This window comes from Stegostoma tigrinum, chromosome 5 (genome assembly GCF_030684315.1).
Source record: "Stegostoma tigrinum isolate sSteTig4 chromosome 5, sSteTig4.hap1, whole genome shotgun sequence".
In the NCBI taxonomy this organism is placed as follows: Eukaryota; Metazoa; Chordata; class Chondrichthyes; order Orectolobiformes; family Stegostomatidae; genus Stegostoma; species Stegostoma tigrinum.
Genome location: NC_081358.1, coordinates 113,793,351 through 113,818,683, shown reverse-complemented (window position 1 = coordinate 113,818,683; position 25,333 = coordinate 113,793,351). Strand labels below are relative to the sequence as shown.

The 25,333-nt window shown below is 40.7% G+C and overlaps 1 protein-coding gene across 3 annotated transcripts in view; it reads right to left on the bottom strand.

Annotated features, from left to right (window-relative positions):
• Window positions 1-1,194: 1,194 nt before the first annotated feature.
• LOC125451651 (receptor-type tyrosine-protein phosphatase mu-like) overlaps window positions 1,195-25,333 on the bottom strand; it is an 820,886-nt gene continuing 796,747 nt past the window's right edge. For all 3 annotated transcript variants that reach the window (XM_059646218.1, XM_059646219.1, XM_059646220.1), the window contains 4 exons: window positions 18,727-18,852; window positions 16,642-16,805; window positions 9,442-9,577; window positions 1,195-6,119 (listed from right to left, as the gene is read on the bottom strand). In XM_059646218.1, the coding sequence (XP_059502201.1) occupies window positions 6,066-6,119; window positions 9,442-9,577; window positions 16,642-16,805; window positions 18,727-18,852 (480 nt within the window). In that variant the 3' untranslated portion in view covers window positions 1,195-6,065. The remainder of the gene's footprint in view (window positions 6,120-9,441; window positions 9,578-16,641; window positions 16,806-18,726; window positions 18,853-25,333) is intronic.

Here is a 25,333-nt window from a genome sequence, read left to right as displayed (position 1 = left end):
ATCATTCTGTGGACAATACTAAGGTTTCTGGAAAAAAAAATGATTGTCACTCACTGTGCTTCACATAAAGAGTGCTCTTTATGAATAAATAATCAGATGATTCATAAATATTTACAATATAAACAAATGAAGGAACAAAATAAAGCTTTGGCTCGTTCATTTAGGGTTGGACTAATTTCTGGCTTTTGTTGTTTTTTTTAAATAGCTGCACTCAGCAATAAGTCTAGGTTGACAAGCAGATGAAAAGTTAATGGTAACAATCACCAGTTGAACAAAATAACCAAAAGATTTACATGTACAAATAGTCTATATTAGCCACATACACTAAACGTTATTTTCTTTTGAATATAAGGATAATAAATTTAACAAAGAACTGTATTCCCTACAAAATGGAAATACAAACCGATCCTTGAACAGAGATTTGTTCAGTGACCCAGCGCCACAAGCAATCTAGTTTATCGCTGGAAGTTGACTAACACCAGTGGGAACTGACAAGACTGTTACAATTAAAGCCTTCTCAATGGCTGTTACTGAGAGTTCAGGCTCCATTTGAATTAATTGATATAAAGCCAGTGTCATCCTGTACATTGCTTGAGAAACTAGAGCATTGCAATGTATTTATCATATTAGCAATGTATTTATCATATTAAAAGGACCATTTTAACTTTTGATTTGCTTCTCAATCATTTCCTCAGACACTTCAAAATGTTTTCCAAATGTCTGGTGCACCAAAGTTTCAGAAAGAATAGGAGCATTAAATGCTAATAATTTGAGAAGAATGTAAGAAAGGATGAAATGAGAATAAAAGTTAGTTTGCCAAGTCAAAATCCATTCTTTCTGGAGCCATGTGCAGTATACTGCACCATGCATCCTCCTCAGCTTGATAGCATCATTGTTGTTTGGGTAGTAATAAATATTCCAACTGCCAATAATGTCAATGGTTTGATGGAACTGAGCTTAAATAATTGGTAGTGAAGAGTGAATTGACACTTCCTTTTGACACTGCATAAAGACGCCATTGGGTATGAGTGGTTACACAGATTAGAAGATAATGAAATGTGAGGCTGGATGAACACAGCAGGCCAAGCAGCATCTCAGGAGCACAAAAGCTGACGTTTCGGGCCTAGACCCTCTGATGAAGGGTCTAGGCCCGAAACGTCAGCTTTTGTGCTCCTGAGATGCTGCTTGGCCTGCTGTGTTCATCCAGCCTCACATTTCATTATCTTGGATTCTCCAGCATCTGCAGTTCCCATTAACACAGATTAGAAAAAAGTGTTTTAATGAGGCTCTGAATACTTAAAATGTAATAGGAGGCTGGAGAATTTCATGTACAGGCCCATTGTGGATGAGAATCATAATATTAAGGTAGTAATTGTGGGTACGTTTCTACTTTCAATCTTTTTAAGCATTTCTCTTTCCTTTAATCATTCTTCAATTGGGACTTGATGCCAGAGTTCATGAATATTTTCCACAGACAAGAAATAATAATGTCTTTGGCTGGATCCTTCTCTATTAGTGCTTAGGGAGAGCAGAGTCTGAAAGTCAATCAAGGTCTTGATAATATGAGCCCTGCAGAGCACCAGTCATGTTGTTTGGGCATTCTGAGTGGTTTGATGTGAAAGAGCTGACCTTGCTGCTTAAAGAAAGATGAACTAATTTACGGCAGTGTCTTGAGGTGGAAAGTCAGTAAATGCAGGAGTGATAAGAGAGGGGGTTTAGTTTGTGTTGGGGTACAGGAAACAGAGCTTTGGATAAGCTTTCATACACAGTTGGCACATGATGGAAGGCCAATCAGGAGAGCTTTGAGCCTTTTGTAAAATTGATTGATTGCCTGATTCATTGTCATGTGGACCAAAGTACAGTGAAAAGCTTCATTTATGAGCAGTACAGGCAGATCATGGTAAACAAGGATCTAAAGATCAAAAAGACTTAGTCAGAGGCATACAGAATACATTGCACAGGGCGTGTGCTAGATGAAATCAACGTTACCAAGGTCAGCATTATATGAGGCTGTGAATCAACAAGGCACGCATTTGTTGCCCATTCTTAATTGCCCCTGAACTAAATGGTTTGTTAGGTCTTTTTGGAGGGCAGTTGAGAGTCAACCACATTGCTGTGGGTCTGGACCTGCATTTAGGCCAGGTGAGAATGGCAGGTTTTCTTTCCTAAAGAGCATTAGTAAACGTATGTTTTAACAGGAGCAATCAGTGATAGTTGTCATGGTCATGATAATATGAACTAGCACTGGATTCTTTTTATTAATGTAATTTGAACTTGGCCAATTGTCAATGTGGGATTTGAATTCACAGATAGCCTGGCCCTTGCGATTACTAACTATGTGAGATTACCAGTACGGCACCCTATCCTCCTTCAGGCTTCAAAAGCAGAGATGAGGCTTTCAATATCACTTGTGGAAAATGGGATGCAGAGATGGAGGGAATTGATTCTGGTGATCGAACAGGTATCGGGGTAGGAGCTGAATTCAGAACACCACCAGAAGGCTCTCTCAGCCTGAGATCGTCAGCCAGGGAGGGTGATGGAATTGTTAGCTAGGGAAGAGAATTACCCTTTTGTTTAAATTCTTGGCATCTCATTAGCTTACTTATGATATGGTACATCAGGGTATCCAGAATTTCATAGTAGTGAAGGGATGCTGGCTGTCGAGCTTAGGATAATAAACAACTTTTATCCATGGAATTGGTGATTGTCATGAGTAACCATTGAGGCCATTTGCGATTTAGGGCCAATCTGGCTTCAAGAAGTTCATTCTTACTCACCAATATTGCTCACTGAGCTTTAGTACGCTGGAATTTAAGCAGCTGGACAGTGAGTTGTGGGTAATCACAGGGTCATATTTGACTGCACACTTTAGTCCCCAACTCTCAAGCCCCAGGAGGTTGGGAATGGTGGTGGCCTGTCAATATCAATCAACACCAGGTTACATGTTGACTTCACCCTCCTGGAGTGACAGACGCCAAGCTGCAGAGATTGGGGTTAGGGGATGCGGGGCAGTGGATGACCAACCCAGGTCACTTAATGTCCTTTCGCAAAGTTCCACAAAGTGAAGCCAATAAGATTTTCCTCCCGAGTGGCAGCAGCCAGGTTGCTGCATTGGTAAAAGCATGGGTGCCTCCATTTAAGATCGTCCCCTCTTCTGATGCAACGTCTGTTACATCCTGCCACTACGTTCAAGTTAGAAAGTCTCTGATGGGCCTCCACCTTTGAAAGCCCACATTCTGATCATGAACTGGCTGCTGTGGGGTAAACTACAATGAATGATTAGTCAGCATTTGGAGGCTTCTATCTTAGTTTGGTATTGGGCTCAGAAGCCCACTGGGAAGGTGAAGCTGCTTGCGTTTTCATTTCAAGGCTCTATATTCAAAACCTTTTTAGTCCTGTAAGGAGTTTTTCAACATTAAGATTTTATTTTATTCAAGGCTAATGGCCTACTTATGGTAGTTTTCTAGTTTGGTATATATAACGATGTAGAAAACAAAGAATTTAGAAGCAGAAGTAGACCATTCAATCCATCATTCTGCCTTGCCATTCAATGAGATCTGGACTGATCTCAATATGCTCAATGCCACTTTCTTGCCTTTTCTCCATAAGCCTTGAACCTCTTACTAATTAAAAATCTGTCCATCTCAGCCTTGATTATTCTTAATGACCCAGCCTTAACAGCGTCTGCGGTAAAGTACTTTGCAGATTCCTCTTCTTCTCTGTCTATAATGTGCTCTATTCTGAGATTATGTCCTCTGTTCCTAAATTCTCCTACAAGGAGAAGCAACCTTACTGCAACTATTCTTTCAAGGCCCCCAAGAATCTTGTAGGCTTCAATAAGTTTTAATTGGACGGTATCTTAATTTGAGAAATTCTGAACCCACATCCGTAAGATATTAGCCTGGCAGTACTGGGTTAGCAGTACAGTGAGGCTATCACTATGCCAGCAGCACCCAACCTCGCGAAACTTAAGCCAGCGGCTCCATAGGGACTACTTACTGCATTGATCTCATTGTCTGCCTCAATCCTGTGTCAGGCTTCCTCCTTTGGGTAACTGACTGTTGGGTGATACTACTAACTAGCGCCTTCCTCTTCCAGCAGCTGTTGTGCAGATCTGTCAATGAAACACTAGTGCACCTATCAGTATTAGAGGCGCACTGTGCCATCACCTCAATACAAGTTACCACTCTTGCAGCCAAAATTGCTGGCACTTTTAGCATTAAGAATCAGAATGTTTGTCTTTCTTCTTTGATATCAAAGTTTGGAGTTGGTGCTTCCCTTTGTAAAAACTGTCGTCAGGTCTCCACCAGGATTACTGCGTTCAGTCTAGGGCAGCAAACAACAAACATACAGGACAGATTCACCAGACTCATCCTCGAGCTTTGAGGATTGGCATTTGAGAACAAATTGTATACACATGTTATATATTCCGCTGAGTTTGAAGACTTGAGAAGTGGTCTGATTGAGATCTTTAAAAAAAGGTTTCACTTGGATAGAATCAAAGATTTATGCAGTACTGAGATTCAAGGCTGCAACAGGCAGATTTTTAATGAATAAGTGAATCAAGTGTTATGGAAAAAAAGGCAGAAGAATCGAGTTGAGGATTATTAGTTGAGAATGGTTATGTAGACTCAATGGGCTGAATGGCCTACTTCTGCTCCTATGTCTCATGAGGCCATTTGGTCCATTGCAACTTTGCTAAATTAAGAGAGAAATTATTTCTTTTAGCTAGGGAACCTAGAAGAGAAAATATTATCTCAATCAAAATAAAACACCAAGACCTGAAAAATGGGAGCAGGAGTAGTCTATATCGCTTCACCATTTAATACAATTGTAGCTGGTCTTCAAATCCGCTTTTCTCCCCATTTTCCATATCCTTTGATTCCCTGAAAAACTAGATGTTTGTCTATCCCAGCTTTAAACAATAACTAGAGTCAAGCATTCCAATAATTCACAAATGTTTGACTGAAGTAATTTCCTCCTGAAGCAGTCCTAACTTCTTAAACTTTGAGCGGAATGGTTTACAAGAGAACAGTGGGAATCTGAAATTCACTCTCTTAAAACACTGCCAATTGCTGGGTTGATTAGCATTCTTACAACTGAGATTGATAGTATTGATTAGGTCAGACTATCGAGGGAGTGGAGCAAGGCTACTAATCATCATGGTATCATTGCATGGTGACATATGCTTGATGAGAATGATTGCCCTGCTCTAGTTCCTATATTCTCAGTATCAGTAAGTGGTGCTATTGTGGAATTGCTTTAACGTAATGAAACACCCCAAAATACTTCATAGAGACATAATCAAAAAATGCAGAAGGTGGATGTAGATTGGAAGGAGAAATGAAGATGTTCTAAGTGTGTAAAATAACAAAGGAAAATCAGAACATAGAAAGAAGCAGTCAGAAGATTGTGAAGAAACTGGTTCGAGATCTCAACTTCTTTGCTCATGTATTCATAAACAGAATAAAATGGCACCAAATGCATTGATTGCAGATTATTTCAGATAATTTTACATGGCAATAAAATGGAGAGACTCCAAACCAGTGAGTGAGAGATGGATGGGATACAAACACAATGCTGGCGAGGTTTGGAACAGTCTTTTAGAAAATTGTACTTAGAGCCAAAAAAATACATCAGAGAAGGTCAATGGCCTATTCCTAATTTTCACTCCTGGATATTAGTCAACTCCTCTGGACTGCCAGTAAAATATCTTGCATTAAAACAAAATTGTGCTCTTTAGTTACACCAGCTAACTAACAATGCTCTGAGTAATGTGCATACATTTAATATGAATATCAATTTCTTTTTAAATATCAAACAGCTGCAGTATGGAGAGCTGCTGGATTAAAGTAAATGTTTGGCAGTGCAAGCAGATTTTTTTTACAGTCTCTCTCTGAGGTCCCATAACGGACCCAGTTTGTGATTAAAAACAAAGAGAAGTGTTGGCTTGTAGAACTGATGGCCGCTGATAAACAGCTCTCTTGTCATAGTTTACCCGAAGTCTGTGCATTGTTTTCTGGATGTGGACGGGAGGGACCTCAAGAGATGTCATGGATCTTGCATCAACCGGAATTCAAGCACTCAATTGCCACTTCATAGCAGAACTTATACTGTTCCTGAAAGAGAAACACAATGCAGCATTTTGTTAAACTTTTCTTCTGTCATTTTATACTTTATCCATATTTAGATGTTTAAATGTTGTGGATCATTGATCAGTAGAATGGTATGCACGGTAAAATTCACATTATCTAGCATGCACCAGCATCGGGTGTTTCCTGTAAATGAAAAATGCCAGTTTGCCCATTGCATTTTGTATGAATATAAGGAATTTAGCAGAAAACACGCCTCAGCGCAAGCTGCATCTTGCCAAGAATTGGAGTTTCTCCATCTGTGACTCTTTTCACTCAGGGAAAATATTTCAACAACTTTCATCCAGTTCTTTTACAAACTCTTAACACTGACCAGATTGTTATTTCGTATAGTTGTAGTGATACCTGGTGTAGAGCATGAAGACTGGGGATTATTGGTGATTCACCTTGCTGGGCTGCCTGATGATGTGAATTTCAAGGTAGCTGGTGAAAGGTGCGCCACACAGTTTACAGGTTACATCAATGTCAGATTATTTCACTCATGGAAGTAAGTTCTGCGATGTATGGAGAACTGGGTATGGAGGTCAATGTAGGGAGCCTTGCTGCGCAAGATTTACTCCATAATGGCGATCTGGGAGGTGGTGGAAAAGTGCTAATGGCATCGGATGGATAACTCAGAGTCCCAGACTACTGCCTGTAGGTTTATGCGGCACGGTGGTAATGTCCCTACCTCTGTGCTAGAAGGTCTCGGTTCAAGGTTCACTTGCTCCAGAGATGTATCACAACGCATCTGAATAGATTGAGTTTAAAGAATGTCTCTCTCTATATATATTAATGATGTTCATCCTTGGGGAGGGGTAATGAGATGATTACTGATCATTTAATGATTGGAGGGAAACAGTGTCCTGATTCTGGTGAGAAAAGACTTAGGTCATGATTGCTCACACAACTGCCGTGTTCCCAGGAATGCCTCCATTGCCTGACCTGCTGGTGGGCTTTTTTGATGATGTGGGAATCACTGTTGAGCTCGGGTCATGAATGTCTCTAGCAGATCGGCATGAGGACTGCTGCTCCAGCTGAGTTCTTTTGTTTCCTTTCCTTAGATTGGTATGTCCCGCTTTTGCAAATTAGCTTTGAAAATTACAAAGCTGTTGGTGTTAAAATTTGAAGTACAGCTAACTTTTTATTATCTGGCACTGAGTATTTCAGATAATCAAGAGGTTTACATAAACAATGTAAAAACATACACTAAGTAATAGAAATGTAATACAGCGGGTATACACCATTAGACTTTATTTACAGTATAAATCATTAAATTAACAATGCAACTTTGCCTTAAATAAAACTTATCGGCAGAGAGCCTTCTTATGCACACACTCAACTGATTACTTGGATGTTGCAGTATTTGAGGAGAAATTGAATCGAGGTTGAATCAACTGTTGATATTTCATGTGGCCATTCAATTGAACAAGTATATTTACATTGAGGTAAATAAATTAAAACTATAGTAGTTGGACATAATAATACAGTAAACTTTGCAGTGTTTGAGGTTCTTTTTTCTGAGGTTTGTTGAGAGTGCCAGAACATTAGGTGCTGTATATTAAAATTCTGAGAATGGCAGTGATCTCTCTATCACAAGGCTTATGTCGCCCCTATTCCTTTTGTGCTACTTTTTAGATGCTGTGGCTATTGACTCTAATGTCTAAAGCCATCCTTGGTTTAGGCTAACTTGTGATGGCTTGCATGTGTTGGGCCCAGTACAGGGATGGAAATACTGCAAACTTTAAAACTATATTTTTAAAAATAGACACAAAAGCCTTCAAGATAGCTGGTACAACATCATGTGATTTTGACAATATCAGCTCCAGGCAGACCCAAAGCTCAGCTAAATATTAAAATATAGACAGTCACAGTCACAGTCACAAGTCCCTTTGTTAAAGATGGACCAGCAACAGAACAGGATTGTCACATGTCAGTCAATTCATCTCTCTATTTCACTCTGGGCAGTAGAGATATCAAAAGTCAGTGTCTCTTCTCAAAAGGTTATTTAAAATAGGTCTTTCATTTATAAGTTCCTGGTCGTCTCAAAACCCTGGAAAAAGGCCTGCAACACAAGATGAGTAAGCCCAAAGCACTATATTTCCTGGAAAAAGGATTTTGGAAATGTAATGGATCACATGCTTAAGAGATCCCGGTTTGTTACCTGCCCCTGTAAAAGTGAAAAGCACTATCCTGATGTCAAGATCCATAAAAGATTTCACATGAAGCATTATCAGAAAAAGACATTAAACCAACTGCAAGGCAACCATGCAGCCAAGGGTAAGCAAAGCATATCTTGAAAGTCATAGATGAACTCTTCTCTATCCTGCTCCGTATAATTCTCTCCATACTGTTCCATACAATTGAAGATAATCTCGCACTCAAGGACAAGAAACCTTGCAAATTACTGAGAATGCTCTCCTTTTGCTGGATAAAGCATCAAATCTTCTATGAAATTATACCCTTACTGTAAAAGGAAAATGATGACTTGTAATTTCATTATTTTTCTTAACTTCCTTTGTATCTGGTCTTTACGTATATGAAAATTTGTGTGAGACCTGCTGGGCAAGTTTGAGATCATAAATGATCTTTACTTTTAAATACACAAAAGCTTGCTGCTGGCAAATATTTAAATAGGGAGAAAACTCTCTCTGGATAAGAACATACACTTAACTGACTCCTAAATACATGGATATAATTAAACACTCAAACTCTGTCATTAACATATGAATGAATACATTGCTAGCACAATGTCTGGACTTACATTGGAAAAATATAGCCAATTGAGCAATGAATGCAGAACAGGGCCCACAGGCATTAATTACCAGCTACAATCAATTGAGGGAAAGATAAGATGAGAACAATTCCTTTTAATAGTATCCTACTCTACTCAATGCCACTTATTATAATGGAAGAGGGCAGAACTTTGATTACCATACAATATCCCCTGATCTCAGCTGTCCCATCATTGATATCAAGAAAGCATATTTATTTATGAAGCCAGTTGCTAATAAATCCTATACAGGGTGATGAGGATGGATGGTTGGCAGGGAGTTGGGAGGTTGGGGGTGGGGGTGGGTGTTGTGGGGAGATGGCTGAGGGACGTTGAAGTTTCTTAACATTTCACAATGTTGGGCCTTTTACTGATCTTTCACCAAAGTTACAGTGAGATATTGTGGAAGGCCCATGGATGGTTGAACCATCCATGGTTGATTGCTCCATGGTCTCTGATCAAAAATTGCACATTTATTATCCATAAAGAATAACTAAAATCGACAGGCATTTATCTGCATACAGAGTTTGCACTTACCAGCAGGTCCACCATATTGGGCTTGTTGTTTCTCAGTGTCTTCACAGCATGGAACACATCAACTGCCCGCTGGTGTCGGAGCATCTCACACACGATACTGATTGCACAGAAAGCTCCACTGCGTCCTCCACCATTCCTGCATGTGTGTTAATGTTTGGACAAGATTCAATGCTCTGCTCAGGCGATCCAGTTATCAGTGCACACATAACTCACAGTTAATTCATCCTTCACAAGCTGACAATGTATAGTGATTGCCAAATGGCATTTGTTGCTGCATTACCACACAATCTATTTCACTCAAAGCAGCAGATGGCACGTTTTCCAAGCTCTCCAGGGAAATGTGAATCAACATTGAGTACACTGTGGCACACAGGTTTCAGTTTATCTATTTACAGTCCCTTATCTGAGCTGCACTGAATTGGGTCTGGTGTATTGTTTAGCATTTCCCCAAGGATATGTAGTTGGGGATGGGTGATTGATTGAGGATTGGCCTTTTCAGACATAGCTCAGTTATTAGCACACTCGATTCTGAGAAGGTTCAAGAACCCACCTCAGTAAACGTAAGCACTGAGTCTAGGCTAACACTTTGTAGCAAAACCGAGGGAGTGCTACACTGTTGGAGGCATTATCCTTCAAATCAGATGTTAAGCTGAGAATCTGTCTACAACTTCAGGTCTATGGCACTTTTTTGAAGAACATCATAGTTCTTCAAGATATGCCAGCCAATATGTTTATCCCAACTAAAATCACTGAAAGGATTAACTAGTCATTTTTACATCGCTGTTTATGAGAGCTTGCTGTGAACAAAATGACTGCTGAGTTCCTAGATTACAGCAATAAAAATTCTTCAGAAACGCTTAATTGGCCCGAAGATGCATTGGGATGTTATGAGATCACAAAAAGGTGCTAAGTAAATGCAGTTTTGCAAAATTCAATCAGACATCAATGGGCACCACACTGGTGGCCTTGGAAAAATCCACGTGCATTTAGAAAAGGAGAAATAGGCAGCAAGGAAACTAAGGGAAATTTTAAAATAGGACTTAAAAAAATTGCTAATGAACATTTATTATTTGGTCAAGTCACATCACACAGCGAGGTTGGCTGACAGGCAGGATAAACACAGGCATTGGGGTCTGTGATTACTGAAGGAATAATGTGGAATTAGTTCCAGGTGATGTTGAAAGAGGTCAGGAAACTTGATAGACTTAATGCTGAACATGTTTGACTAGCACAGAGCAGTCGACAATGAAGCAAACATAATGGTGCACAAACAGAATACAAATCAAGGCTTAGCAAGCCACATATTGAGTCGTATGTCTCTCTAGCTTGGTAACCATCCCTTTGCCTGCCTTTGTTAAAATCAGTTGGGTTCAGTGGGGTTGAAATTACTTAAGTTTTAATTTCTGACTGGTCCCTAATCTACTCAATTTTGGGAGCTAAAATCTTGTGCATTGGTTCAAAATGCAATTCCAGGATTGGGTGGCAGAGTGGCACCGTGGGTTACTACTGCTGCCTCACAGCGCCAGGGACCTGGGTTTGATTCCAGTCTTGGGTGACCATCTGTGTGGAGTTTGCACATAGAACATAGAACATAGAAAAGTACAGCACAGTACAGGCCCTTTGGCCCACGACGTTGTGCCATGGAATAATCCAAATTCAAAAATAAAATAACCTAACCTACATTCCCCTCAATTCACTGTTGTCCATGTGCATGTCCAGCAGTCGCTTAAATGCTCCCCATGTCTGCGTGGGTTTCCTCCAATAGTCCAAAGATGTGCAGGCTAGGTGAATTAACCATGGGAAATGCAAGGTTACAGGGATGGCGTGGGGGGTGGGTGGGTCTGGGTGGGATGCTCTTTCAAGGGTTGGTCTGTGGTCTGTGCTGGCAAATGGCCTGCTTCCCCACTGCCAGGATTCTATGAAAGTATGAAGATTCCTCTAAGGAAGTGCTTGTAAATTGTGATTCCACATCCTGATAAATGCTTCTGTTGTTCCATGTCCATTTTTAATACAAATTTTCTTCCTGCAACAGAGGAGGCTGAGGGGTGATCTTATAGAGGTTTGTAAAATTGTGAGAAGCATTGATAAGGTGAATAGTCAAAGTCTTTTCCCCAGGGCAGGAAAGTCTGAAGCTGCAGGGAATAGGTTTAAGGTGAGAAGGGAAAGATTTAAAACAGAGCTGAAGGGCAATTTATTCACACAGAGGGTGGCATGTGTATGAAATGAGCTGCCAAAGCAGGTGCTGGAATTGAGTACAATTACAACATTTAATAGACATTTAGACAGGTACATGAATAGATAAGGGTTAGAGGGATATGGGCCAAATGCAGGAAAATGGGACTAGTTAATTTAGGAAATTTAGTCAGCTTGGATGAGTTGAACTGAAGGATCTGTTCCTGTGCGGTCTGACTCAATAATGTTTTTTCAGCTTTATTGTCTGTAGTTGCAAAGGTTCATTTTGTCAGCTGAGTCCATTATGAATGCTTCGTTGAGTTTACTCTCCCTTAGACAGGGTAATTAGATTCATCTCCTCTTTCCCAAATAGTAAGTAACCCTCTGTCCTTCACTTTCCCATATAAAATAAGTACCACCCTTTCTGCACACACACAATAAGTGGCCCTCTGCCAAACTCAGTAATTGCCCTCCTCCACACACAATAATTACCCTCCCCCCTCCACTGAACAGTATTTTTCCCTACATCTCTTCAAATATAGTAATTTCTTATTTTCCTCTCTCCCACACAGAGTGATTATCAATATTAAACCTCTCCACCATGGAAACTAATTAGCCCCTTTCTTCCTCCTTCTTACAGACAGGAATTAGTCCATCTTCCCCTCCCTATCTCGCATATTAGACCTTCTCCTCCCGATGCTGTAATTATCCCCTCTCCCCAACCAACAAGTATTAGCTCCCTCCCCACTACATGCAATGTATTTAGTTCCCCCATCTCACACTGCTATTAGCCCTCTGTCCCACATATATATGACAATTAGTTCTTCCTCCCCCCTCCTCCTCAGTAGCAGGTATTCTTTCCACAAAAATGAACCCACTTTGGTTTTGTTGCCAGCATGTGTGGTTCCAATTTCAGGCAGGGTCAGGAGAATATTCAACAGGCAGGCAGGAGCAAAGCCACAAAAATGAAGCAACCATCACCTTCCAGGATAAGCCACAGTATCTCCTGGTGTTGGTCATTCAATCCTCAAGCCTACTGCTGCAACAGATAGTGAGTCTGAAGATTACAGGATGGATGCCTGTGGCCAAATTTTCATGGGGTTGGATTGACTCCAGACGGCTTTGAAAATGGGGTGGGACCTGAATGCAGAAGTCATGGAGTCATAGAACATTGAGATATAGAGTTGGATGGATGGCTGGTTTGCAATGCAGAGTGACACCATCAGCATGGGCTCAATTTCTGCACCGGCTGAGGTTACCATGAAAGACTCTCCTTGTGAAGCTCTGTCCTTGCTTGAGGTGTGGTGAGTCTAAGGTTAAATGACCAACAGTTGTCTCTCTCTAAAGAGAGAACGGCCATATGGTCTGGTAAGACTGTGGTGCTCAACCTTTTAGCTTTTAATTTGTCAGCAGGAGAAGAACCACAAAAAAGCAGGCATTCATGTTTAGTGGATATTAGGGGAGGAACTGGAAATGCTGACCATTATTTCAAAAGGGATGGAGTAGATCTTGTTAAAAAACTGTACAAGGCACTTGTCAGACCACACCTAGAATAAATTGAATAATTTTGGTCCCCTTTTCTAAAGATAATTATACTGGCATTGGAGGAGTGAGGAGATGGTTCACTAGATTAATCCTCGGTTTAGAAGGATTTTCCTTATCTTAGAATCATACAATCCTTACAGTGCAGAACAATACCATTTAGCCCATTAAATCAGCACTGACCCCCAAAAGACCATCGCAACCAGACCCAAACCCTATTCCCATAACCCAGTCAACCTATCTCCCTGGACACTATGGGCAATTTAGCACAGACAATCCACCTAACCTGCACATCTTTGGACTGTGGGAGGAAACTGGAGTGCCCAACCGGAACCCATGCAGACACAGGGAGAATCTGGAAACTCCACACAGACAGTCGTCCAAGGATGGAACTGAACGCAGGTCCCTGGTGCTGTGAGGCTGCTGAACCACTGTCCCACTGGAAAGGTTGATGAGATTCAATTTACAAAAATGAGTGGTGACCTTATAGAAACATACCAAATTCTTAGGGAACCTAATAGTGTTGATGCTGAGTGGTCATTTCCCCTTGTGAAAGAGTCTACGACCACAGGTCACGAAATTTCAGAATAAAGGGATAAAGTCATTTATGACAGGGATAAGACGGAATTTCTTTTCTCAGAGTGCAGTGAATTTGTGGAATTCTCTACTGCAGAAGGTAGTAGACGCTGAATAGTTAAGAATATTCAAGGCTATGATAGATATATCTTGAATCAATAAGGGAATCAAGAGTTATTGGGAAAAGGGAGGAAATTGGAGTTGAGGATTGTCAGATCAGCCTTGAACTCATTGAATGGTGGAATCTCCTTCTGCTCCACTATCTTTAGTCTAACCACAGTGGACCTGCTTGCCATTCAGTTGACTTGTGAACTGCCTCTGGAGGTAGTGGAGTTGACTCCACCCCAGTGCTGCCCCCCAGGGAAGATGATATGATGGCCAGTGAAATATTGGATTTAAGCTTCCTGCCTTGATGGAAGTGTGGCAATGTGGTCGTGAAATAGCATCCTAGGGAGAATTCTTGTGGAATGCACCACAAATATATACCCTATAGGCCATTCCAATAAAACATGGGGTAGCTGGTCACTTTGAATTCAAACTCTACTCCGGCACGATGGTAAAGATTTCACTGACCAGTTTCATGCCTTTGAGCTGTGGGAGAAAAGAAACTTCATTGAACTCATTCTGTATGGTGGATCAGTGTTCCAGTTTATACTGTCAAAGTTTCAGATACAGCAAAAGCAGCGAAAGCGGATTCAATATTCTGAACAGCTGTTAATGACTGTTAAACAATATCACTTAAGTGCGCTCCTTTGGTGTCCGGCTTCCTGACCTATTGCCAGTTCAATTGTTCATGAACACATACATCCAATGTCTTTTATTTTGCACAAAATGTGGGTATGACTGGCCAACATTTATTACCCTTCCCCAATTGACTAGAGGACAAGTAAGAGTCGACCACAATGTTGTGGGTCTGGAGTTACATGCAAGCCAGGTGAGGATGGCAACTACCTTCCCCAAGGGGAATTAGTCAACCACATGGGTTTCTCCAAAAATCATCAATTAGATCCTTAATTCCAGTTTTTTAATGAATTCAAATCTGCCATCTGCCATGGCAGGATTCAAACTCAGGTCCCCAGAACATTCCCTGCAGGTCTCTGGATTATTAGTCTTGTGAGAATGCCACTTGGCCATCGCCTCCCTTTCAATATAGCCCCCCGTTAGTGGAGGCAAAGCCAAACTGTGAAGAGTTAGGAATTCCCAGGACACAGGAGTTGGGACAATCTCGGGAAAGTAGGAAATTAAACCCGATTGTGAAAGAAAGTCAAAAGTAGAAGTAGGATCAGGCTCCTGCCTCATAATTCTAAAATTGAATTTGAACCCAGTTTCAAAAAGGTTGAATAAAAATAGAAGTTGCTAGAAAAGCTCAGCAGGTCTGACAGCATCTGTGAAGAGAAAATCAGAGTTACTATTTTGGGTCCGGTGACCCTTTCTCAGAATTTTTTATTCAGAAAGATTGACTCCTTCATTGACATTTCCATGGCCTACACTGTACATGCTTGAGTGAGACTGACTATATCGTGCTAGATTGTGACAGATTATCGAGCTGACTAGTGCCAATAATCCACTGCCACTGCGATTGAGACCATGTGAATTGCACATTCTCAGTAGCGTGTGAGGAGACTTCCGTCACATCAATCTGAACAAGAGTCAAAATCTAGACCCTCCTGGGGAAGCAGGAAGGATCATTCGGTGCTCCTGTCCTTCTGAGGGAAAACTGTTGTCACCGGTCAGAAAGGTGTTTCGTTGATTCACCGACTCTCTGATCCTGGTGAAGCCGGTACCTGGCTGACAGCCAGAAAGTATAGTGCAGCATTTGTGGAGAAGGAATGGACACTGGCAGGCACCTAACTTTGCAAAGGTGATTGGAATTGTTGTTCCTTACAGCCATTCTCCTGGAGTCCAGATTCAAGGCAAAAATGTCTTCCTGCCCATTGACAATTGTTCAAGGTCATTAAGAAGCCAAGTAAGGCAACTGATCAGATGCCAATTATGATGTTTTCAGCTGATCAGCTGGAATCTGACAGTTTGGGTACTGGGTGGAGATGTATCTCAGATTCCCCCTTCTCACTGGATGGCTGACAGCTGTGGCCAATTTTATTTCAGAAGTGCATTCTCCCCTGCCAACAACTACAGGCTGTAGCTCTTCTTGTGCCCATTTTGTGCTGATCCACAGTTTGCAGAGCCCATCAAGGAATTAGCCAACTCTAGAAACAGTGATGTAGGGTCCTGCACTTGACTCCAGTGCTGGTTCTTGACCCAAAACACAAAATCCTGCCTGTGGGATTGTGCTTGTGTTCAAACCTATTATTCTATCCATGGGCTCAAAAACTCCATAATGTTAAGATTTTTACGGCCTCAACTCCCAGTAACATATGCTGCAAATTGTACTTTGTGTGGAATAATAGAATCTGCCTTCTCATTTCACAGGTAACATTCCCAAACCTGACTCTTGTTTTGGAGCTTTGTTCCAGACAGGCCAGAAGCTGATGATGAGAGGTCTGAATTGGAATTTTGGGTTAACATTCAATGGATAAGTGAAATCTATTTTTCTCCTAATTCCTGTTCCTTCATATGGCATTTCACTGAAATCCCATTGTCATACTGGTCCATACTGACTGGTATGAAGACAGTCATGGCAATGGATGGAATGCTCTGATGTTAAGGCTGACTGTCAATCTTTCTCTGCAAAGGAAGAGTATAAAGGTACAACGTCGACAATCATAAGGTGGCAAGCAATGCAGATAAACCTCCTCAATCCTACATGTACCACATTTGCAAGGCTACCTCTCCCATAACATCAACACCAGGGACACAAAATAGGAATCCAGTTATTTGAGGGGATTTCCACAATCTAATAAAAGCGTAAACAAAATGCAACCTATGCTGGAGAAGAGAAAATGCACTTACAGACAATGTACAACGGTGCGTCCCTCTCCACCATCATATTCCTCCTGCCACTTCTCCACCTGCCTGATGAGTTTCAGGAAGGAACGCTTCGAGACAGGGTTGTCACGGTACATAGGCCAGCCAAGGAACTGGAACTGCTGAACCATTCGGTAGCCATCCTGAGGCTGTTTGAGCACACACACATCAGCCAACGGGAAGATATGAAAAGAAATCGCATCACTGAATAAGAATGGTCAATTTTATTTATTTATATTTACTTTCATTCATAATCTTATTTAAACCTTTTTTCTGACGTAACTGGAGGTTGGTTAAAAATAATATTAAGAAAGCACCAATGTTTTCTGAAAGTAAAGTGCGGCCATTTACCATTTTTCTAATTGCTGTTGTTGGAAGGGTCAATATTATAGAACATAGAACATAGAACATTACAGTACAGTACAGGCCCTTCGGCCCTCGATGTTGTGCCGACCTGTCGTACCGATCTGAAGCCCATCTAACCTACACTATTCCATATACATCCATAAACTTATCCAATGACGACTTAAATGTACCTGAAGTTGGCGAATCTACTATCGTTGCAGGCAAAGCGTTCCATTCGCTTACTACTCTCTGAGTAAAGAAACCACTTCTGACATCTGTCCTACATCTTTCACCCCTCAATTTAAAGCTATTGTTTTCAAACTCTTTGCCTGTTCTTACTTTATGGTACAGGAAATTTTGATGGAGAACAAATTCAATGAGAGAGAAGAAGAGGTTCGGAAGAAAATATACTGGACTTGAACTGTTAACTTAGTTTCTCTCTCCACAGATACTACCAGATCTACTGAGTTTCTCCAGCATATGCCGTGTTAGTTTCAGAAAAGGAGAATTGAGGTGGATAACCTGATCAAATATTAATTTGATTAACAGGACAACAAACCAATCAAACTGGCAAAAATCACTGACATTTCAGCACCATTTAATAAACAAATCAAGAAAACCTATCTTTCTCTAAGTGAGCAAGCTTAATTTTCCTGAGATTGTAACCTTCTGATTCCTAGAATCTTACAGCTCTCCTATGCTGCCTGTCCACCATTCCCTCCCCATGCCAATATTGTTACCTTTCAAAGCTAATGGCCAGAGACAGTGTTCAAGAGCATCCTATTTTAAAATCCATTCTATACCCTCAGCTGCATTTATGTAGCGCCTAATTCACGCTGTTATTATTTTGCAGCCGGTCTCTAGATTGACGGATTTATAAGTTGATTATTATGATATTATCAACCCAAAAATACTAAATCAGTTAAAAGCTGCATAATAAATATTGATTAAACTGAAAATAATGTGGGGTGGGTGGAGTCTGGTGAATCCACCAGTGATGGTGAAGAGGTTAAAATGTGTCCTGTTTTTAAGGTATTTTGTATTAAACCAGAAGAACATTTTTTTTCTGTTGCACAATTTTTAAACTCATGCATGGTTAAAAAAAAATTGATAAACAAATGTTAACAGGAATGCATTCAGTGTTGATAACAATCCCATAGCAAAATGATACCACTTCAACAAACATTTCATTCTTATAATGGAATTTTTAATATATTCTTCAATTTGTAGTTACCGATTAAAGTATGATTACTTTTTAAAATAGGTTTATTTTCAGGATTTAAGTAGGCTTCTGAATTATGATTGATTTGTGTGGTTTCTCAAACTGAGTACAATGTCAAAACTCATATTCTTCATACATTAATATTTGGAGATCTTGCATAATGTTCCTTCTTGAAACAACTGAACAGAGCCAGTATCGCATCACCTAGACACCCTTTATTTACATATGTACTGTACATGGGCTGTGATCAACCAAGATTGAGGAGACCTTCTGAATCTGTTTAAATCTGTCAGCCAGGGCTCCCTGATTGGCCCAGGTTTACAAGCCCAAACAAGGATCTCATTATCAATGAGATCCACCTGGCCATGGTTTTAATCACTTCACTTCTGAGCCACTGTTGAATGCTGGCGAGGAAGGAAAAACTCCCTTTTTTGACATGAAATGTCAAATTTGAAAAGGCTTATGAAGATTTCAATAGAGTGTGATTGAAAACAGGTCCTTACTCGGGCTGCATTGTAAATTCGGAATATTCTGCTGATAATATCTTCCTCCAAGTCAGCAGACACAAACTCCACCTGCAGGGGTCCGTGCCGATGGACACCATTTTCTGGCCAGTACTGGGGGCACAGCTAGTTTGAGAAAAGACAAGAAACATTTGTATCTGCTGAACAATATTAGTATTACCGTTTGCACTTATTAAACAGATTGCACTTGTACAGTGTCCTATGTCAGAAACATCTCAATATGCTTCTGTTATGGACCAGATCAGACTCCCTCAAAATATTTTAAGAAGTTAGCCTAGACCCTAACTTTTTTTATTTCAAAGGCAAATATAAAGTGTCTGTTCCCTATGCAATGTGACTGGTCAAACTACTCGACATTAAGCAAAACACAGTTTATTTAAACACTGTAGTTAACACACATCCAAAGAAAGAGGAATAGAAAATAACAATGCTGCTGGAAAAATTAACAGATAAAAGATACAGTAACTATTAATTAGTAACTGTTCCAATATAGTAACATCCCATAAACACACTCCTCAGCAAAAAGAACTCACATACAGATTCTCACATAGAGTTCTACAATCCAGGAAGGAAAAAAAACATTAAGAGAAAATTCAGAAAGAGTAGGGGCCGAGAGACATTCACTGAAACTTCCAACTCATTTGGGACCCCAATAGCTTCAGCTTAAAGCTAAACCTAAAAACTAGAAAGCCTGGTCTGTGAGAGGTAGCCACACCCAGAATGCTTCCATTGTTCCAGCTTTGAAAAAAACCCAAGGCTTGGCAAGCTATTTACTCAAGTGGTCTTCAGTAGCTGACTTGGTACTGTTGCCATACAGCCTCTTCTTCAAAACAAAACTTGCCTAACCTGTTCTTCGTCTCACCTATCCCTTTCTCCCACATCAAGCCACACCTCCATTTCCTATCTCCTAACCTCATCCCACCCCCTTGACCTGTTCATCCTCCCCGGACTGACCTATCTCCTCCCCACCTCCCCACCCATACTCTCCTCTCCACCTATCTTCTCCTCTATCCATCTTCAGTCCGCCTCCCTGTCTCTCCCTGTTTCTTTCAGAATCCTCTCCCCATCCCCCTCTCTGATGAAGGGTCTAGGCCCGAAACGTCAGCTTTTGTGCTCCTGAGGTGCTGCTTGGCCTGCTGTGTTCATCCAGCTCCACACTTTGTTATCTTGGATTCTCCAGCATCTGCAGTTCCCATTATCTCTGAGGACAACACATCCTCTTGAAGACTACATCAGTATCGCACTTCACATAAATGAATTTCTTCAAATGCCCTTTATTGTAGCAATGTAGCCATATGTGATTTTCACAATTCAATAAATAGCAATGAGGTGAATGGTCAATAATCTGTTACTAGTAGTGGCTTCTGAGGAAGTGTATGTTGGATACAACACAGGGAGAGGTCCCCTCCTTTTTTCAAATCATATCTTGGGTAACTGAATTTCAATTTAGCACAGTCAAAAGATGATGCAGCAATGAATGAAACAAAGCTTGGGCTGATATTGAGGAGATGGTGAATAAAGTGAATATAATTGTTCAGTTACCAACAATACAATGAGTATTTTACTGCTGGATGTGAGTTTGCTTGCTGAGCTGGAAGGTTAGTTTTCAGACGTTTCGTCACCATTCTAGGTAACATCATCAGTGAGCCTCCGACGAAGCGCTGGTGTTATGTCCCTCTTTCTATTTATCTGGTTAGGTTTCCTTGGGTTGGTGATGTCATTTCCTGCATTCACCAACCCAAGGAAACCTAAACAGATAAACAGAAAGTGGAAATAACACCAGCGCTTCGTCGGAGGCTCAATGATGATGTTACCTAGAATGGTGACGAAACGTCTGAAAACTAACCTTCCAGCTCAGCGAGCAAACTCGCATCCAGAACCTCAACCTGAGCTACAAATCTTCTCAAAACTCGCTAGTATTATACTGCACTAAACAATCCTGCAACGTTCCCCATGCCACAGTCAAAGTCTCTCCTTTATTGCTACACTCACATAGTGAGGTTGTCACTGAAGACAGCCCTGATTTTGACAGGACAGTTGGGATGTAAATGAGATAACATCCCTGACTTCAAGAGGCAGCTATAAGAAGCACATCATAACCAGAATTAAATGGAAACAGCCACTTCTGGGGCAAACCACCAATTTCCAGGGTCTTGTTGCCCTGGTAATGCTGGCCAGTAACAGCATCTGTCTGACTTTAGGGAGGGTTGGACGGTTAAAGTCATTAAAGTTTCATCTAAACAACTGCACACATGCAAATGTAGACACTTGCAGCCGTTTCTGTGATACTGCCAATGTTCCATACTCCAGGGTGAGTGACAAAGTTTCCAGAATAGTATCATTCCGTGCATGTCTTTCTGTTATTTAAAGTGGTTTAGCAATATGAACTTGCAAAATGTTGTGCTACTGGATATTTTCACCTTTTATACTGAAAACAATATGTTAGAGCAGCCATGTTAAGGCTTAGTTTGTAATAAGTGGCTTAATTAGCTGGCTCTGAGCGTACGAGTGATGAGTTCTGCAGTGGACTCCTCGAAGTTTAAGAAAAACCTTGACAACTGTTGTGGCTAGAATGCAGGGCCTTTTTCCATCTGTCTGGACCTCGATCCCTGAAATAAGACGTCAGTAATCAAATACACTGAGCTCCCATGGCAAAGATGTGGCATAATGATGACTACAGGAAAACAAACAATGAGACTCAGTTCTGCTATAGCTCTAAAGGTTTGCAAAAAGCAAATTGATGCAATTAATTTATAGTTTGGGGCCCAAGATAAACAATACTCTGAAGTCACGAATCTTTTCACTCTATCAGGTTCCCATCTTGTTCTCAAGTTCACCCCAGGTTTGAAGTGGTATTCAATGTAGAAACATTGACAATTGGAACAGGAGTAGGTCACTTGGTCCTACAAGCCTGCTCCACCATTCAGCATGATCACAGCTGACTTTCTAACTCAACAGCTTTTTCCTGCTTTTTCCCCATATCCTTTGTTTCTTTTACCCTGCTACGTCCAACTCCTTCTTAATATCATACAATGTTTTGGCCTTGACTGTTTTTTTTGTGGCAGTAAATTCCACAGGCTCACCACTCTCTGGGTGAAGAAATTTCTCCTCTTCTCACACTTTTTACCCTGGATGCTTAGATTGTGACCCCTGGTTCTGGACTCACTCATTCACTGGAAATATCCTTCCTACACTTATCCTATCTAGTGTTGTTGGAATTTTATAAATTCCTATCACAGCCATCCTCCATGTTCTGAACTCCCGTGAATAACATCCTAACCGATTCAATCACTTTTCATACGTCAGACCTGCTGTCTCAGGCATAAGTTTGGTAAAATTTTGCTGCACTCTGTCTACAGTAAGAACATCCTTCCTGGATGATGCCAAAACTGCACACAATACTCCAAATGTGGTCTCACCAAGGCCCTTAATTCGAAAACAACAAGCATAAATAATGTCACCGCTTGTCATAGTGTAACAGGAGGTTGGAAACATCATAGTCAGTACCCAAAATGGTTGATAATTTTGGGATAGACAAATATCTGCAATAAAGGCTAGCAAAAAGGCTCATCCTGCAAACTCAAAGAAACACAGCAAGTTAGCATTAAGGTCCAAAAAAGTAATTTCGAAAGCAAATTGTATATTGGCCTTTAATTTAAGGGCTGGCATTTAAAAAAAAAACTCATGAGACTCGGGCACTTCTGGCAGGCCCACATTTATTGCCAACCTTTGAGAAGAGAGTGAAGGGGCAACTCTTTAGAACTGTGGTGAGGAGGAGTTTCTTCAGCCAGAAGGTGGTGAATCTGTGGAATTCATTGCTGAGGGAGAGGAAGCCAAGTCATTGAATGAGACAGATAGATTCTTGATTGGCTAAGATATCAAGGGTCAATGGGAGAAGGCAGGAGAATGGGTTAAGAAACAGTCACAATTGAATGGTGGAGCAGACTCAATGGGCTAAATGTCATAATTCTGCTCCTGTATTTTACAGTCTTATGATGGTATTTAATTGCTTTCTTGAACTGTTTTGGTCCATTTGTTGTAGATAGATCCACAATGCTTTTAGGGAGAGAATTCCAGGCTTTTGAACCAGTGCCATGAAGGATGGAAATTAGGAAGCATTAATAATATAGCAGGTTTTACACAAGACCACAACTAGAATAAAGTATGCCATTTTCATTACCACATTTAAGGGAGGATATACTTGCATTGGAGATGGTACAGAAATGGTTCACTAGATTGATCCCTCCAGTGATTAGTTTCCCTATGATGAGAGGCTGACTAAATTAGACCTAAATTCTCCAGAGTTCTGAAGAATAAGAGGTGATCTCCTTAAAGCATACAAAATTCTAAAGGGGTTTGAGAGGGTAGATATTGTGAGGTTGTTTCCCCAATAGGGAAATCTGGAATATAGTATTAGGGTAGAGGGATGATCATTTAAGACTGAAATGAGGACTTTTTCATTTAAAAAGTTGTAAATCATTCAAATATTTTTATTCATTTATGGAAGGTGGGAGTCACTGGGTACATCATCATTTATTGTCCATCTGGTTCACTCATGGCCAGACTGCAGTTAAGAATCAAATAGATTGTTATGGGCCTGTAGTCATAAATAGGTCAGACCAGGTAAAGATGACAGATTTCCTTCCATAAAGGGCTTTAGTGAACCAGAAGGGTTTTACAGCAATGGCTATGTAGACACCATTGACGGCTATCTTACAATTCCAGATTTTTTTTATTGGATTCAAACTTCACCAGCTACCACTGTGGTATTTGAACCGATGTCCTGAGAGCATTAACCCCCTGGGGTGACTGAATTACTAGCCCAGTGACATTGATTGAAAGATAGATAGATTGATTTGATTTATTGTTGTCACATGTACTGAGATGCAGTAAAAAGTGTTGTTTTGCATGTTATACAGGCAATACAAAGTACATGAGGGTAGCAGAACACAATGCTGAATATAATGATGTAGCTGCATAGAAGGCGCAGAGGGAGAGATCAGAATTAACATTTGAGAGGTCCATTCAAATGTCTGATAACAGCAGGGGAGAAATTGTTCTTCAATCTATTTGTACATGCATTCAAACTTTATATCTTCTGCCAATGGAAGAGGGGGGAGAAAGAGTATAACTGGGTGCGATGGGTCTTTGATTATGATAGTTGCTTTCCTGAGGCAGTTGGAAGTACAGATGGAGTCAATGGAATGAAGGCTGGTTTGCGTGAAGGGAAAAGAGGAATTGAAGCCGAAGATGAGCCATGATTACACTGATTGGTGCCGCAGGCATGAGGAACTACCCAGTTTCTCACTTTTATATTCTCAGTCCTCTTGTCCAAAATATTCAAAGTGAATTTCGCAGATAGGCAAGTTAATGGCCCAAGGATAATTGATCCTCTTTCAGTTTTACAAGAGGCTAAGTAAATAAGTACAGTATGTAGAGAGTGATGAGAAATAAAACATGGTTCATGAATAAACATCTGAAATCATTATTTCTATCACAGTGCAAATCTGGCTGTTTTTAGATCATTGTAGCCACCTCTGCTGTTAAGTCAGGAACAGTGGAATTTCCATTGATATTTACATCCTGTTGAAATTAATTCTGTCATCTGTGCCTCACATTTCCCCAGCAGTTAGCTTCTTAATAACAGATCAGTTAAATTGCAAGTATCTGTACTCCCAGGAGGGAGGGCCATGGAGAGGGCATGGGGAGGGTGGGAGGGAAGTGCTTCCAATCTCCAGCTGTCACATTAGTGGCAAATGTAAACTGAAAGACTTTGAACAATTCTTTAAAATAATATTGCCTCAATATTTGTAATGCAGGAGCAGGATTTGGCAGCTGGGACATTAGTCACAACATGTGGGAAGTCTTGTTAAAAGTATACAAAGCACTAAATAGATCACAGATGGAATCTTGTGAACAGTTTTGGGCCTCTTACCTAAGGGAAAGATATACAGGCATTGGAGGCAATCTAGAGAAGGCTCACTAGGCTGTGCTAAGAATACAGGGACTGTCTTATGAGGAGAGATTGAGTAGGTTGGGCCTATACTTACTGGAATTCAGACAAATGAGGGGAGACCTCATTGAAACATACAAGATCCTTAGAAGACCTGACAAGGTATGTGGAGGAGTTTCTTTCCTTTGTTGGAGAGTCTAGGACTAGAGGTCATAATCTCAGAATAAAAGTCACCTATTTAAAGCAGAGACGAGGTGGAATTTCTGCTTCTCTCAGAGGAATTGTGGAATACTTGACCACAGAGGGCTGTGAAGGTTGGGTTGTTAAGTATATTAAGGATGAGATAGATGGAGTTTTGATCAGTAAGGGAGTCAATGGCTGTGGGCACAAGAGAGAAATGTGGATTTGAGGATTATCAGATCAGCCATGATCTCATTGTCGGCAGAGCAGACTTGATGGGCTGAATGGTCTACTTCTGCTTCTACTGCTTATAGGCATCAGAAAAAAGAACGTTTGTGCCAGTGGATTCGATTGCTCTGTCTTCTGAAAATTCTTTGGCACTGACAGTGAGTAAAAGCTTCTTTATGATTTGACCATTCTGCAGTGCACACAACAAATACTTAAAGCCATAAT